At 43.2% G+C, this 17,607-nt stretch overlaps 1 protein-coding gene across 1 annotated transcript in view; it reads right to left on the bottom strand.

Moving 5' to 3' along the window:
* Nucleotides 1-4,274: 4,274 nt before the first annotated feature.
* The window catches only part of FBN1 (fibrillin 1), a 275,284-nt gene continuing 261,951 nt past the window's right edge, over nt 4,275-17,607 (bottom strand). Inside the window, exons 61-66 of the mRNA XM_004386296.2 lie at nt 17,481-17,597; nt 16,626-16,754; nt 15,701-15,820; nt 9,691-9,922; nt 6,180-6,354; nt 4,275-5,000 (exon numbers count right to left, since the gene is read on the bottom strand). Coding sequence (XP_004386353.1) covers nt 4,611-5,000; nt 6,180-6,354; nt 9,691-9,922; nt 15,701-15,820; nt 16,626-16,754; nt 17,481-17,597 — 1,163 coding nt within the window. The 3' untranslated portion in view covers nt 4,275-4,610. The remainder of the gene's footprint in view (nt 5,001-6,179; nt 6,355-9,690; nt 9,923-15,700; nt 15,821-16,625; nt 16,755-17,480; nt 17,598-17,607) is intronic.

Consider the following 17,607-nt stretch of genomic DNA (forward strand, 5'->3'; position numbering starts at 1 on the left):
TCGGCTACCAGCCCTCTCCCGGGGTCAGGCTGTGGGGTGGGTGGGGATGAGGGGTCAGGAGACATTTCCGCTGGCTCCACAGCAGACTGACTCCTGAGCTGGTGGCTCCACACTCACTGTGAATGACCCACGAGAGACCCGCATCGCCACATGACCGAAGCGGGAGGCCTCATGGTGGAAGTTGTAGCCCCGAGGAAAGGCACTGGGTGGCTCAGGTCTGGCCACAGGGCTGCCCTAACAAGGTCCAGTGAACACACTGCCGGAGTGGGTGATCTTGGGGTGACCGAAGACGGAAAGGCTGAACAGCACATCATGCTGATTTCACAGTGACAAAAATACAAACCCAGTCCCACCTGTGGGCCTTTGAAATTCTGATATGTCATGGTCTGTTAATCTATCCTGACAGGCCCCAGAGCTGTGGGGGACACCAGAGCAGAACTCAGCACCTAGACGCAGCTACATGGCCTGGGACCTCCTTCTGTCAATGGCTGGCAGGATCGATGGGATGTGTGATTACCATCAGGATGTTTTGAACTGTCCCCATTTCCAAAAGAAAAAAATCTGATCATTTAGGTTTGATTTACTTCTCCCCAGGAGAGTATTTTACGATAAAAAAGGAAACAGGCCTCTTCTTATTTCTCCCAACACAGCTGCAAAGAACACATCAGGTGGGATATGGAAGTTGGGGAGGAACTGTGGAGCAGCTGCTTTCTGCTGGAAGTCTCTACCTCTGTGCGCTCAACTCTGAACACGAGCTATGGGCTCTGGAAGGCACTAAGCTAGCCATCTTCCAGCTGAGACAATAACCAACCCAGGAGGCAAGGGGGCACAGAAGGCCAGGCTGCTTACATTTGTGAAATGAGAATAACCCCAGGGATCTAACATAACCATGAATACTATTTTAGGTGAAAGAAAAATAGCAAGGAATAGAGAGCAGGCGACTGAGGTAACAGGAAATGGCACCCACTTACCTGCTACGATTCAGTTCAATTAAAAAGGATGTTCCATCCACTATTCAACAGTCAAAATGAAACAGACATCCAGTGTTAGAGGTGATAATTCAGCTTTGGATCAAGGATGCAAAACAGCCTATGTCCTAAAAAGAGGCTTATGTCTTTGTTGGCCAAGAAAAACATTTTGGATTTATTAGCAGTTAGTTGAAATAACAGATTTTGTGATATTGCCAGGTTCTGCCAAAAGCAAGTCGGGTATCATATGTACATGATACTGTTGAAAGACCCTCAAGTTTCTACAGACACTTGTGAGAATGTCAGGACATTCACTTGAAACCCAATTCTGTAAGTGAAGCCAGTCACCTATGCACATGGAAATCTGCAGAATCACATACTTTTCTTTTTCCTTCTAACTCTAAACATAGAGTGATACTGAGATCCTTCTCTTTTTTAACTCAGACATATTAGGCTCACACTGGGTTTCAAAAGTTCAATCAAGTAAATTGGTTTGATTTTTACAGTGTTATTTAAAACTGGAAAAGTGTAAATAATTATCTTCAGCTAGTATGTGAACAATCTTTCTACTAGTCATAATCTAGCATTTAAAAATAATATTCTTAAGCCATTTAATAATTACATTTCTAATGTACGTCTAAGAACTATAGTTAAAACCAGAATAAAGTACATTCTGTGGACAAAACCGACTCTGATATAAAAATCCCTAATAGTTTATAGGTCTGTAACTTTTAAGTATGCTAATATAGTATCCATCGACCCAATTGTCCTTTATTTTGGCTCCTCTAATTTACAAACATGATTTCTGAAGTGTAACAGTATTTGTAATGGCAATGTCCAAAGCAATTTTGGCTGGGTAAAGTGCTATTTGTTGAACAAAAATGTAGTTGTTTGTGCAAGTTTAAACATTTCACAAGGCCAGTTGAGTTCATTTCAACCCTACTTACAAAATAATTATTGGCAAATGAAATGGGCCTGGGGTAGACGCATTTTCAAGCTCCTGAAAGATTTACAAAAGCAAGTTCTTCAACCACTGAAAGTAAAAAGGTCACAGACAATTGAAAGGTACAGGTTTAAATCTCAGATGAAAAAGTTCTGACAAGAGGAATATTTACCACGGAACAATGAGGAAAATGTTTGCTACAGTCAGAAACATGGAAAGTATGCTGTTCAAAATTGTTGGCTCTGGAATAAATAGAATCCAGACTTGAGACTATTAAAAATATCAAAGTGATCCGCTATATGCCAACTCCATTTTCTTCTGGTGTTTGTTATAAAGAAAATCCATTATTGAATACAATGCAGTTCTGGTTAAATTTTCCGTATGCAAACTGTTGTTTACTATATGCTATATATTCTTCTCTAACAATTCCAATACACTCCCATCACAGAGCCACAGGCACAGTTAGAAGGAAACTCTGAGTCATATTTTAACCTCCTACCCAAAGTACAAATCCCTTCCAAAACAGTCATTCAACTCATCTTTGTTGAGCATCTATCATGAGCAAGATGTTTTGGATGGCGAGATAGGAGATACAAAAACTCCAACAACTACCATTAAGCCTAGACTGAAGCCCTTCTGCTACAGCGACAGGGAGCTTGTGCCATTGCAAGAAATCATTCTCTCAGTGGGTAGCTTTATAATTAGGAAGGTGCGTGTGTTAAGCCGAGCCTCACTCAACTGACCTCGACCCTGCCTTCTGGAATAACGTAGGACATACCTCCCCTTCATCTTCTTCAGTCAGTCTAGCTCTTCAAAGATTTTGAGAACACCTTCCTGTGCCGTATATGGTTTATTTCCCCCTTCATGCAGCAATTTTATTTCACCTTTATTTTCACTACCACAAAATGCTTTACCACGTCTAGGGATTTTTAACATTATTTTATATCAATTGAATGAGCTTAACTGTTTGAATATTCAATATTGCACTTAAAATAAAGCGGCATTTTCAAATTATGACATTCAGAAAACAAGAGTTCTAGCACTCAATTGGATTCAGTTTGAGATTATCCCTTTGTAATTAGACTAGCATGGACTAACAACAGATGTTTAGGGGGAAAAGATGGAACAGCTCAGGCTTGCCAAAACTGTGTGTATATTTGAGGGGAGGGGTCGTGATAAATCTTTTATAATGAAACACATATGCTCTAAGACAATGACTGGACTTCATATTTGCAAGTATTTTCATCTATAGTAGTTTAAAAGTCAATGGATTAATTAGATCTTGTTTCAGAAATGACACTACAGACTTTCTTACTAGTGGGTCCTGTTGTTTAATTCGTAGGCTTTGACACTAGACGCTGCTATCTTCGTGAATAAGACAAGGGAGTGACTCAAATATGTTAAATTAAATTCTTCTAGTGATTATACAAGGTCCCAAGTGGCGCAAACGACCTGCGCTCAACTGCTAATCCACAGGTTGGCAATCTGAACCCACCCAGAGGCACCCCAGAAGAAAAGGCCTGACGATCTGCTTCTGTTAAGATTACAGCCAAGAAAACCCCATGGAGCAGTTCTACTCTGTAACACATGGGGTTGCCATGAGTCAGAATCAACTTGATGGCAACAAACACAACACAACACAACACAGTTATCTGATGTCTTTGGAAGCTTTGACTACCAGACCCAGGATAATTTAAATCCTGGAGACCTGATTCAGCCTCCAGAGTGGCCCCTCCAGCCCCACATCTGTGCATTGCACTGAGCAAGAACACAAAGCCAAGGGGTAAACTAAAAAAGAAGAGACTGTTTTATTGTGACATTTATGACATTGACCCCTTGTTGACAGGAATGACCGAGGGTGATCTTGGCATACTGCACATGCCACAGTGAAGGAAGCACTGCTGATCCTCTGGCTGCTGAGGTTATTTCCTGCTCCTCCCAGACCTCAGCGTGTGTGTGGGCCAGTCACAGAATCTCATTACCACTTGGTGTATACGTTTAACAAGTCTTTGGTCTTAATAAGCACCATTACAAACCCTCACATTAAGGGCATTATTATTCTAGTTTATAAATGTTCAATGATAAAAAATAGCACGATTACAGTATACACACACTTAATTTACATGTAATGTATTATACTCATAACTGAGATAAGCTACTGAACTAACTTTGGTTGATTGAAATTAATGAAGTATTTGAACTGAATATTTGTAATTTGGTTTCTAAGTTGTGTAAATATTACAGTGCATTTATAAACCTAGTTGGAAAATTTACTAGCACCAAATAGATATTATAAAATGGCCAACCTAGTACTTGTATTTGGAGAGTGAATTTCAAAAAATTTGAAAAAATAGAACAGTCCATCAATTGAAAGCACATTCCTGTATACCTGCTGGAAGGATGGCACGAAGGCATGAATGGCCAGCCCCCAATGGAAACACAGGTCCCAGTTTTCAAGAATCAACACATTTGACAAGGTAGCTTACCTACACTCACAAGAAGCCTGAGAAAGTGGTTGTTATAAACTAGGGTAGTCACCTGTACCTTGTTTTTGTAATACAAGAATAGTGCTTATTTATACAAATTTACTTGGCGAAAGATTGTACCTATGATATGAAGACTCTGACTGGGGGAAAAATTCAGTTCTACCTATCTATCTTTGGTTTTTTTTTTTCTTTATTTGGTCTATGGATGGTGAATTAATGAAGCAAAATCTGAATTCTCATCTTCAGATTGTCACCCAGTTCACCACTGAGGTAGTCTTTGTCATATTTGTCTTCTAGCTGGTTAAGTTCTTTCTTTTTATAAAGTGGAGTACTACTGATTTGTAATGAATAGGTTCCAGCCACTGGCTTCTTCTTTGTGAAGTGGAGGTAGCTGATCCCTTCCTTTTGGTTGATTTTAAAGAAGCCATCTTCGTTTCCAGATTCAATCAAGTATCTGTTGTGATTCGTCAGAGTTGTAAGAGCTGGAAGGAGTTCTAGGATTCGAACCTTGTTACTGACCCGGGAAATATTGAAAGCAAAGATGGCTGTCTTCTCAACGTCCCAACTTGCAAGACTCACGTTGGCATCTATCTCAGGCTGATCCTGGAAAAACACATGACAATGTGTTCAATAAAATGTACACATGCCACTTATTTTCCATATTAAAGGAAAGTGACCCAAATCTTACACTGATACAACTTTCTGTCCATGTTGTACCTACCATGTTGAAAATTCATGTTCATAAAATGCTCGGTTCATATTTAAAATATTAAAAATATTAAATTGATGTCAAAAAGAAAGGCAAGGTGAAATCACTTGTATCTGGGGGACTTCTATGTGGTGGCTCTCAAAGCGCCGTCCCTGAACCAACAGCATCAGCATCACCCGGGGATCAGCTAGAAATGCCATTTCTCTGGCCCACCCCAGACCTACAAAACCCTGGGGGTGGTGCCTAGCAATCCATTTAAACAAGCCTTCCAGGTGATTCAGATACATGCTCAAGTTTGAGAATCACTGTTTTAATAGATTGTTTTCTTTCCAAAGACTTATCTCATTTCCCAAACCATAGCAGATGGGTTGCAGCCTCAACACTAAGAAAGAACTCATCTATTTCAATTTTGCTCACTGACGCAAAGCCATCCCCTCCTAAGGACACACCACGAACCAACTTCCTGACTCCGATGATCTGCTAATAGTCACTGCTTCTTGCTTGCCTCTCTGGGACCACATGTGCTGGATTCTCCAGGCCTGGAGCCAGAGGTCTGAGTGAGTATCTGTGCATTTCTGAGTTGACTGAAAGGCTGCAGCAGCCATAGGCTAAGAAAACCAGGCTGCTTGAGCTCCATGTTGTTTTTGTCTGCTGTCCAAGTTCCCTCACACTCCACATGGCTCTCTTCAGGAGAGGAGCCTCAAGCCTTCAGAACTTGGCGTCCCCGTGCAAGAAGCACTATGTCACTTCACTACTCTGCCCACTTGCTGTCCTGGATCTCAGACCTTGTCCTCTCAGCAGACGCTGGGTGGGTGTTTGATTTTCTTTTTGGCGAGACAGAGGAAATGAGCAAGTATGTGAAAACCTTCGAATGACCACTCCCTAAAAGCAGTGAGCAAGTTCAGAAAGCCCTACAGACTCTTATAAAATGCAGCCTAGAGCCCAGGGAATGTCTGGATTTTCTCCCTGGGGAGCTTTTTCACACTTTGCAGCTTCCCCGGAGGAAACCACAAGAATCTGGAAGGCTTTTCCACAGGAGGAGAAATCAGAGGGGAAACCACCTTCTGACCTACCTCGATATTGGAGGCATTTGTCTCATTTGTGCTTCTCCGCTTCCTGCCCCGTTTGGGGTAGCCGTTGATTTTACACTCGTAGCAAGCCTCTGGGGAGAGTGAATTGTCATCCATTTCACCACTGGCAGGTGGTTCTGGGCCTCCTCGCCCCATGCCCATTCCAGAAACACAGTGTCTGCAGAAGAAAGGAAGCACAGACGCTCTACATTAGAACCAGGAGATAAAGCAGGAGGGCAAACGTTCTGGTAACATATTCAGCTCTTAATTATTTCTCCACTGCATGATCTGCTGGTTCTACAGAACCACGCCAAGGCCCTAAGTTTACTAGTTTCTTTCTACTATTCTCAAAGACGTATGGCATATTTATTTGCCCCTCTATTTCCCAAACCGAATGTGGCAGGCAGGCCTTTTGCTGTACTTATGCTGAGGAGAAAAGCAGCCCTGCTGGTGCAATGGTTAAGCGTTTGGCTGCTAACCGAAAGGTCTGCGGTTCGAGCCCACCAGCAGCTCTGTGGAAGAAAGACCTGGCCATCTACTCTTGTAAAGATAACAGCCTTGGAAATCCCATGGGGGCAGTTCTACTTTATACTACAGGGTCGCCATGAGTCGGAACTGACTTGACAGCACCCAACAACAGCTACATGATGGGAAGGAAGAAGAAAAGAGGAGGCGATAAGGGGGAGCCATGGTGACCTGGGAAGTTAAATGAAAATGTCCTTTTCTGAAACAGACATTCGTAGGAGAGAGAAAGGTATAAAAACAACAACAACAAAAACTGTTAAGTTTCTTGCCCTCTTCTTGCTTAACTGATGCCATCATTGCTACCACCATCACCACCTCTTCACTTTAGCCTTCCAAGCAACCTCTCCTATTTTATGACCTTTCATTTCTGTCAAAACTACTGAAGATAGGAAGAAACCTCTAGGTGATACTTAAGGCTTGATTCAGTAATAAATTGTGCAGATATGGAGCCCTGGCGGTGCAGCAGTTAAGAGTTCAGCTGCTAACCAAAAGATCAGCAGTTTGAATCCACTAGCCACTCCTTGGAAACCATATGGGGCAGTTCTATGCTGTCCTATAGGGTCACTATGAGTTGGAATCAATTGGATGGCAGTGGGTTAGGTTGGTTTTCTTATTTTTTTTTTTTTATGTATATGTGTGTGCAGATATGCAATATATAAAATAGATCAGCTGTATAAAATATCAGAGCTTGCCCAACTGTGGGAAATCATTTCAAGTCATTCAAAACCACCAGGGCCATTGGCTCTGACTCATGTGAAGCTGGATAAACAAACCCATGCCCAAGAGAAAATTAGTTCAGCTGTTTTTCTTTGCCTTTCAGTTATCAAAGCCAAGTCATGGAGGGAGGCTTGCATGTCTCCCAAGTACCTTGTTTTGTTATTCTGCTTACTTAAATGTGCATCGACTGGACTCAGCTTTCAAAATGTATTGGAACATTTGAATGGTCAAAAAGGAATTTTTATTTTGGGTCAGGGTCTACTCTAGTGACTCACGGAGAGGCCAAAACTGTTATAAATGGATACATTTCTACTCATGGGCCACAATGCAGGCCAAATATTATCTCTTTTTCTGTAATAGTTTGCCTACTCTTTAAACCCATTTTTTCTTTATGCACTTAGGTTTCAAAAAAAAATGATGCCAACGAGCAGAATTTCTGTTGTACTTTACAGTGATTTACAGGTCCCTACTATTTTCTCCTATCTTGCCAGAGTCCAACACACTACCTTTCTTCATCTTGCAACCTAAAATAGATGAAAACAACAAAATGGATGAAATGATAAATGCCCATTCTGTGTGCATGTCTCTCTCCCTCTGTGTGTGTGTGTGTGTGTGTGTGTGTGTGTATACAGTCACATAGTAAGTTATTGGGAGGCAAACCCCAAATTCACAGTCTTTGATCCCTTTCTGAGAACTCCTTTCCAGTATTTTCACATCCCAGGAGTATCACTTATAAGAAGTGTAACTACAAAATCCCACTGGCCAGAAGCCAGCCTGGAGTGTCACAATTCTTGCTGGGAAAAATGGTTCTGGCGGTAAACTAACAAAGCATGGGTCTACTGACAGCCAGAGACAAACATCTGAGAATTTCTGTCCTATTGCTGGCATTCCATGTGAAATACCTTTTCACCTCCAGGTTAACCCAGCTCAAAATGAATTCACCTGACATTTGTATGTCAAGACATCAAAGACCACTAAGTTAATAATTTGGTATAGAGGCACCCCCTGGGTTACAGACAAGATCCGTTTCTAACTGTGTCTTTAAGTTGAATTTGTAGGTAAGTTGGAACAGGTGCATACGATTCTTATTTAGCATTACTTTAGTGGAGGCTTGGTGGCGCAGTTGTTAAGAGCTCACCTGCGAACCAAAAGGCCGGCAGTTCGGATCCACCAGCTGCTCCTTGGAAATCATATGGGGGAGCAGTTCTACTCTGTCCTATGGGGTCACTATGAGTTGGAATTGACTTGATGGCAGTGGGTTTGGCTTCAGGGTTTTAGCGCAAAGAAAAGGCTCGAAGCCTATTCAATGATTTAAAAGCTGCACGTGCAGCAAGTGAAGGTGATTGTGATGAAGAATTAGTTGTGAGTAGGGGTTGGTTCAGTCATTTCAAAGTGACGGCAGATTTATATAACATCAAAGGGCAAGTGGGAGTTGTCCATATCCTGGGGACTGCCTGTACATATGTGTGAGGTGGGGAGGGAGGCATACACAAATATGTGGGAATGTGTACGTGTGTATTTAATCTCTGTGTGCTCCTAAATAAAAGTGAAAATTAAAGACGTTTCACATATAACCTCAGGATAGCTAAAACTAGATTGGGGGACAAGGCGTCCACAGGCATCTAAGTCCTGAATAATTCAGCAGGGAAAAAGGTCTAAACTTTGAAAACTTATCACTAAACTTTTAAATCACTGAATATATACAAGCATGTCTCTTTCCTGTCCCCACTCTCATACATACAGTTTGGTAAAGTTTTCTACCTGGCAAATACAATACTTATGTTACTTCTTGTATTTAATGTTCTTTTGGTAATTTTTAATGTAAATTCAAGTCTGAAACGTAAAAGGTCCCCCAGGAAAAAGGTATTTCTTTGCTTTATCCTAACAGGAGCTAGAAACGAAGGCACTTTAAGTCAAGTCAGGGTCTGGCACCCCCCAGGAGAAGGTGAGTTGTCCCTGTACTACCTGAGAGGTGACTCACTTTCCTACGAGGTATGACGATCAAGAGATTGGGATGGAGAAGCCACACTGCAAACTATTTACAATGCAGTTCCATTATTTTGTTTGATGTTCTACGAATTTCCAGAAATCCAGATGGCCCTTTTCAAATATAATAACTTAAAACCTTTGCAAAGTTAACTGGAATTAATTCATGGATTACAAAAAGCATGGTTCACCTCTACTAGGACAGGTAATCTTGAGTTAAACACATTTAATTATACTGTGAACGGAAGAGTCTCCAACCACGGCCTCCAGGCTGAATGGTGCTTACCCCTGGCCTATCCTGAAGTAGCCAGGTGGACAGCCACACAGGTAGCCGCCCTCCGTGTTGGAGCAGCCGTAAGTGCAGGGGGCCTGCGGGGAGCCACATTCGTTGATGTCTTGGCACCCTCCACTGAACTGCTCGTAGCGGAATCCGGCAGGACACATGCACTTGTAGCTCCCCAGGGTGTTGTGACAGGAGGCTCCTCCGCAAATATGGGCACTGAGGCACTCATTTTCATCTGCAGGGAAACAAGGAGACATCGCGTGTTTGCCACCCGCCATGTATTTCTGCTGAGGAGTCTGGGTCAGGTCACCTGTGGGCGGCCAGCCGGCTCCCAGGCCAGGCTCTCGGGAAGGTGAGTCAAGCGGAGGGAGGTGGCCTGGGGTAAAGGGACAAGAGACAGAGGAAGATGTGGAAACAGTGTGGCTCCTTGCCATGCTGTGTCTAGACGTGGTCAACAAGGGCAAATGCACCAGGCAGAGGGGATTAGAGAAAGTCATTCTGAAGGATCAACAGACTCCGGTTTTCATCTGAACCCATCACTAGGATGTTCTGCTCCACTTGACCTTCTGGTAAACAACACGGGGCTGGTTCACAGCTAAGATTCAGAGCTCAGGGTGGGAGGGAAGGAATCATGCAACCCTCTGCTCCTTTGTGTCACAAGTGCCCAGCAATGTGACAAAGGTCTCAAGAGCAGGGATCTAGCATGTTGTTGGAGGCTGCATTTCCAGTCCTCCTTTCTCAGGATGTGTCATTTTGGCAAGGGCAGGTATCCTGCAAGAAGTGCCTGCCCCATTTGGACTTCCTTTTCTACAATCTGCAAAGGCCCCCAGGTGCTTGTTCTGGAGGATGAATACTGCCTTCTGGTATGTCAGCTCCCATCTCTGAACATCCCCTCACCCACCCACCCCCGCCCCGTATCCAAACCAGCCTCCTGCCCAGAATGTCTGGGCTGTGTCTAAAGCTGAGTGTGGCTGGAAGACTCGGGGCAGACTTCACGAGCAATCACTGGGGGAAAACCCATGGGAGACAGATGTTGCCAAACTGGCTGCCCACTGGGGCCTGACAAGTCAGATGGTAATAGCAGGAAAAAGAGATCTAACTGTTAAAAATCGACTCAAAGACAGAACATCTTCAGTTTCTGGTTATTTCTGATTTGTTTTTTTGGGAAATCTCCAATGTGTTTTTGTAGACCTGCCTTTCTTTGTAGGGCAGGTCAGAAGCTTGCTGGTAAGGCATTTCTTAATTGATACAGCCAATTTTTGGGCATATATTAATTTGAATACAGGTAGATTGGCCCTCTCTTCACTTAGAGAATGCCTACATCCAATAGAAGGGAGTAAGAGAAAAGATATTAACATTTATTAGGTGCCTGTTACATGATAGCTAGGATACCAGGTGCTTCACATTCGTGACTTAACTTCCTAAAAATCTTAGGAGGTAGGTATTATAATTCCCGGTTTACAGATGAAGAACTGAGGCTCAGAAAGCTGCTCTAAGGACTCACAACCAGCAGCCACAGGGCAGAGATGCACACCCAGGCTTTTCTGACTGCAAACGCCATCTGCTTTCCTTTACACCATAATGTCTCTCAGGAGACTCACCCACATTTAAACTTCCTTTCTCCTTTAATTAGTTTTCCCTTCTTTGCTAAAATAGATTCATTTATAAAGGAAAAAAAGCTATTTTTAAAAATTAGAAAACAGGTGGGTAAAGGTGGGGTGGCAGGGTGCTTGCTCGTCTATACATTATATATTCATAGGACCTTCCCTCCTTCTTCTCTCTCCCTTCCTCCTTCTTCCGTCTCTTCCTTCGTCCCTCCCTCTCTTCCTTGCTTTCTTCCTTCTTCCTTCTCTCTCTCCCTCCCTGTCTCCCCCACTCCCTCTCTTTCCTACTGTGTGTGGTTACAGGGAAAGAAGGAGCTAGGTATGCAGTAAGAAAGCCATCAATTGAGCTGCCTGCTATGGCTCAGTGCCCAGCTATGGGTCTGTGAATTTAATTTGCCTGGTTAAGGATCCTTTACATCTGCGAAATCTTAAGTCCCCACCCAAAGTCACTTAGGTTCCAGGGTTCCTAAAACGTAAGTAATTAACTCTGCCATTATCTGTGTTCTTTGCCCCTTATTTTAAGTTAGAGATGAGGAGTGCGACAGAGATCAATGGAGATCACGGACACCATGCTCTATGTCAAAGAATGCATGAAGACCTGAGTATGGTCACTCTGTGCTGTGCTGGACGTCTTCTCCTAGTCCCTCCATGTCCACCCTCTACCCTTTTCCACAAGCTCTGGGCCCCAGGAGGCTGATCTGTATGAAGCATCGACAAGCTCCACTTCCTTGTCCTGTGATTTTGGATGGCTTGGCCAATGGGGGACACTGGCAAGAGACGAGTGGGCAAAAAAGTGGGGTCAGGGTGCTAATCTCTATAGCTCTTTCCCAGCCTGACCACCACCTGTTGGCTATGTCCCTCTACCAAAGGCCACAGCCCTATCAGAGCTCTCCCCACACAGCAACTCTTCCCACCCTTCCAGGCCTCCTGGTGGGCTCCCAGCTGTTGCCAGTCCTGGGACTGCTGTGCTGTCCTCACTGGTTTCCTCAATCCCTCTGGTCTTCCTAGTTCTGCTGGTTTCCCCAATCCCTGTCCTACCTCTTAAAGTAGCCTCTTCATTATATTCTCCTTAATTACCTGATTTTGGTGTGCCATCTATTTCCTGCTGGGTTCCTGACTGATAAAACTGCTAAGGTATGGGTAAAGGGGAAGGAGGCTTGTCAGTATGGAGCTTAGATTTCTTCTGTTCAGTTTCAAGAGGTCAGAAACAGAACCATGGTTAGAAGTTGGAGGGAAAAGAGTTAAATTCTATATGAAAAAGACGTTTCTAAGAATTAAAACCATATATACACATACTGGAGCCCTGGTGGCGCAGTAGTTAAGAGCTACAGCTGCTAACCAAAAAGTCGGCAGTTCGAATCCATCAGCCACTCCTTGAAAACCTGATGGGGCAGTTCTACTCTGTCCTATAGGGTCACTATGAGTCAGAATTCACTTGATGGCAACAGGTTTGGTTTTTTTGGTATACACAGATTATATCTATATATAGATTGAAGTCCATGGGTGGTTAAGCACTACTAACAGAAAGTTTGGTGGTTCAAATCCACCCAGAGATGCCTTGGAAGACCTGGCACCTACTTCCAAAAAATAATAGCCACTGAAAACCCTATAGAGCACAGCTCTACCCTGAAACATATGGGAGCACCACGAGTCAGAACTGACTCCACAGCAACTGATGTAGTTTTTGAGGTATGTCCCTGAGTGGTGCAAAGTTTGTGCTCAACTACTAACCTAAAGTTTGGTAGTTTGAACCCACCCAGCACTGCCATGGAAAAAAGGCCCAGCAATTTGCTTCTGTAAGGATTATAGCCAAGAAAGCTCTATTGAGCAGTTCTACACTGTAACACATGGGATCACCATGAGTCAGAATTGACTTGACGGCCACAGGTTTGGGGTGTTTTTTTATATATAAATTGGGTTATCTTGGGAGAAGTCAATTTCCTTCAAGCAGGTTATCAAGTCAAACTGGGATGACCAGGGGGGTTGGAGAGGGATTTACGCATTAGGAAAGAGGGCAGACTAGATAATCTCTAAGGTTCCTTTTAATTCTGAGCATCTGTGTTCCTATAAATATCTATTCTGGTCGTAACTCTCCCCTTTCCCTTTCACATTTTTGTTAATTTTTTTTCCCTCCCTGAGAATCTAATGAAGTTTAAATTAAACTTGTTTTCCTGTGTTGAGGAGGTGGGGCAGAGTGGAGCATGGATTAACAGATAAGAAATGGGCAAATATCCAGAGTGTTTACAGCTTGGAAAGAGAATGTTTGTGCACTCACCCACCTTATCAACACCTAAACACAACAACTTGGTTAACATGTTTTGTATTGTTCCTGACCTTTTTCATTCTGTGCATCCTGGAACCAACAGCTCCACAAGGCATTTTTCTACCCTCCAAATATTTTGTTTTATTCTTTTAGTTGGTACTTGGTGGGAGTTCTGCTGGCAGTCCATGGCATATTCAATATTCTTCACCACTACCATAATTCAAATGCATCAATTCTTCTTCAAAACAGCATTAGAGTCTCTAAAAACCACTCATTGAAAGCAGATTGAAAACTACCCATTCTGTCATCTAAAATATAAAGGCCCTAGAAGCAGGCTTCAGAGTGTGGCATTAATGGAGTGCTACTAGGAGAATTCCAAAATGCAGAATGGCCCTTCTTTTACTAATCTTCTCTAGGTCAAAATGGGCTGACTTCAACTACAAGCTGGATGATTGATATTTTCTAGAAAGCAATGAAATTAGGGGCGCCTTGACCCAAACCCATCCAGCTTGGAAGAGCGAGTGTCTAGCTGCCTAGGAGTGAGGATCCAGGCAGGGCTGGCCCAAAAGATCTGCTCTGCTCTGCATGGCTCTGGAGAAGCCATCCTGGGCCAAGGAAATGCTCATTCTGGACAACCATAATTCTTGAGAATTATGAGGCCAGTTGGACTGGTCTCTTTTGGGCATTGAGAACCCCCAAACCTCTTCCTACTTGTTCATCAGCTTATTCTTCTAGAACCACCAGTCAGGGGATGATCTTCATGGGACCAAAGTGGTATCCCCCAGGAGACTAGGGCCTGGCCTGGCCATCTCTACTGATCCCAGGACTGAGGGTATGAAGAGGAGGGTAAGACACAGGAGTGGTATACCTCACCTCTTTTATATTTTTCCCCATGGCTCCAATTTCATTAAAGGGGCCTACATAGTAAGATTGAACAGGCTCATATACTGAGTATTGAATCAATATAGCTCACTCTGGAAGTTCTGTGAACAGTGTCAGAAACTGGTGATTGAAGTCAAAGACCTCCCTGATCTGATAGCAAACAAACGCATTTTTACTAAACCCAGACAGCTAGTCAGCAAATTGCGCAGTCTAAACTCTAGCCAACCCTATTCACCTCGGCAAAACTGTATCTTGTACAGAAACAAACCAGATGAAAGAGATATAATTTTGATAAATGAAAACATACCAATGTGTCTTCATTAGGAGTAAAGAGAAACCTTGCCATATGGAGTATCCACCCAGGAAGCTGTAATTCTTTGCATTTTTGCTAAGGAAGGCTCCATATCCAAGAATGTGGCAGTATGAATAGGTCACCCAAGTGCCAAGCTCATAGTGCCACTCTAAATGCTTGCTGAATGAAAAAAAAACTGAGTGAACGTGACAGCTGAAAAGCAGCCCTACGTCAGGAAGCTCAGAGGCTTGGGTTCTAGTTCCAAGCACACCACAAAATAACTGAACATGTGCAGATTCCTCTCCCTCCCTGGGCTTCAGCGTCCTCATCAGTAAAATGTGGGGCTTGGGCTAGATTGACTCTGGGTGCCCTCCAAACTCATAATGTTTTGATTCTGTGATCTGCATTAAGAATTATTTTCCCATGACATTACTGAATCAAGATGATGTAATTTTCATTTAATTAAAGAGTCTGTGGGTCTCCCTTAATTATCAAAAGAATTTAGCAATCCTGACAAAACTTGCTATGTCTGCCTCTTGCCCTCTGACCCAAAGATGTGTACAGCTGAATGGAACCACTTGTGCTTCTTCGGGCCAAAAGTCACTTAAAACAGCCTCTGGCTGGCGGGTAAATTTCAGCCAGAAGTAGGATTTTGTTGGCCCCTGATGCAAACAGAACTCACGTAGGCCGATTACTAGCAATGCAGCAGATGAGTAGGTGGATACTGGGAATCAAGGGGTACTAGAGGCATTTCATTTCAGAGGCTCTGAAAGTACTCTTTCTCAGGAATTTTCTCTTAGTTTGCTATTTTGCAAAGGCTACTACTTCCCTTTGGCTTCAGCCAGGTTAGGGCAATTTTAAATGAGCATTTGTTGTTTAGTAACAAATTTTTAAGTTTTCAGAAAGAAAGCAGTAACTTGACTCATAGAAGCTTATAGCAATCCATCTTGTTAAGGAGGAGAAAGGACTTGCCGACACACTGGTTCCACTGGTAGTGCTGAAGGTAGCCCTGCGGGCAGCTGCACCTGTACCCCCCAATGATGTTCTGGCAGCCGTGCTGGCAACGGTGGTTTCCTTCACACTCATCCACATCTGAAAAAGAAGGCCGGGTCACCGATGAGCCAGGGTAACATTCTGTCTTCTGAACCTTCAGTGAGGTCTCAGGGGAGCTGCCCAGAGGCGCTCTCTGAAGCAACGTTTTTATGCAGGCTAAGGGGAAAGGCCATTTTAGTAAGAAATCTGAACCCTAGTAAATTATTCTACCACCCAAAAGTTCAAGAATAGCTACTCTGTCATTTTTGGCAAATCAAATGAGAAAAACATTAAGACAACCTTGATAAAGTCTACAAATGATAATGAACTTAATGCAAAGCACAAGAGCACTCTATGGAATAACTCTGTAAACAATTTGTGTTTGCTTATTTGCATAAGAATTAAAGACCAAAAGGTGTCAATACAAAAATAAAACTCTAAAAAGAAAAATTTAAACTTTTAATTATGGATTATTGAATGGTTACTCCTCATATGTTTAATCCACATTGGGAAAATCCTCGTGTGCCTCTGGACCCAATGACCAGAAAATTACTGAATCAAAGTTGGGGATCTTTTTATTTTTCTTGACTGGGTTATTCTCTATTAGACTAAACTAATAACTGGGAAGAAAAGGTCTTGATGCACTTAGCAAAGGCATGCATTACAGACGCAGACAAGCATGAGTCAAAAGATGCATCTCTCGGACATGGGACTTGTGCAATCGAGACAAAATATTTCCATCTTAAGTGCTCATCTCTCCCGGGCTAAGTTCGGATATCTCATAGAGGATGGTGATGAGGGCTTTGGTAGCCATTAGGCCCCCCTCCTCCCTCCAGGACCCAGCATAGCTGAGGTCTCAACTCACCTTCACAGCTGGCGCCACTCTGATCAAGTGAGAATCCCCGTTGGCATTCACAGATGAAGCTTCCAGGAGTGTTCTGGCAAATACCCTTAGCACCACACAGGTTGATATCAGAGGTGCACTCGTTGTTATCTATGAGAAGCATTGGGCGGGGGGAAAGAGGGGGTTAAAATACCCCCAAAGTTCTTCTTGTATGGTTTAAAAGAAAGAAAGAAGGATGATTGTTAGGGATTTGTGTTCCCCAAAAGATACGTTCAAGTCCTAACCTCTGGTACCTGTGAACGAGCCTGTGTTTGGAAATAGGGTCTGTGAAGATGTTACCAGTTAACACGAGGTCATACTGGAGTACAGTGAGCCCTAATCCAATATGAGTGGTGTCTTTATACAGAGGAAAAGACACACACAGAGGGAGAGGCAGAGATGGGGTGCTGCAAGTCAAGGAACAGAAGGAATGCCGGCCGTCATCAGAAGCAGGAGAGGGGGACAGATGGAACAGATCCCCTCTGAAGCCTCAGGAGGAATCAACGCGGTTGACACCCTGATTTCAGACTTCCAGCCTCCAGAATTGTAAGACGCTAAATTTCTGTTCTTATATGCCACCCAATTTGTGATCCTTTGTAACAGCAGCCCTGAAACTAATACAATAACTCACTCAGAAAAGGCCAAATAAGGCCAATATCACATTATCATATTGTGACAGCATGGTGTGCACACTTGCATGCCTGCTCACATGCACACACACACATGCTCATATTTTTTGTCCATTTGTCTTTTATTCTAACATCAGAGGGAAACAGAAAAACTAATCTCTTACAGGACTACCTACATTTCACGTAGAGTTGCTTCCTCTCCACTTACCGATGCAGGCGGTATGGTGTTGAGTGAAGCCAGGAGGACATTTACACGTGAAGCCGCCAATGGTGTTAACACACAGGAACTGGCAGTTGTGTTGCTTAGTTGCACACTCGTCAAGATCTATAAGAAA

This window comes from Trichechus manatus, unplaced genomic scaffold, assembly GCF_000243295.1.
Source record: "Trichechus manatus latirostris isolate Lorelei unplaced genomic scaffold, TriManLat1.0 scaffold00161, whole genome shotgun sequence".
Taxonomy (NCBI): domain Eukaryota; kingdom Metazoa; phylum Chordata; class Mammalia; order Sirenia; family Trichechidae; genus Trichechus; species Trichechus manatus.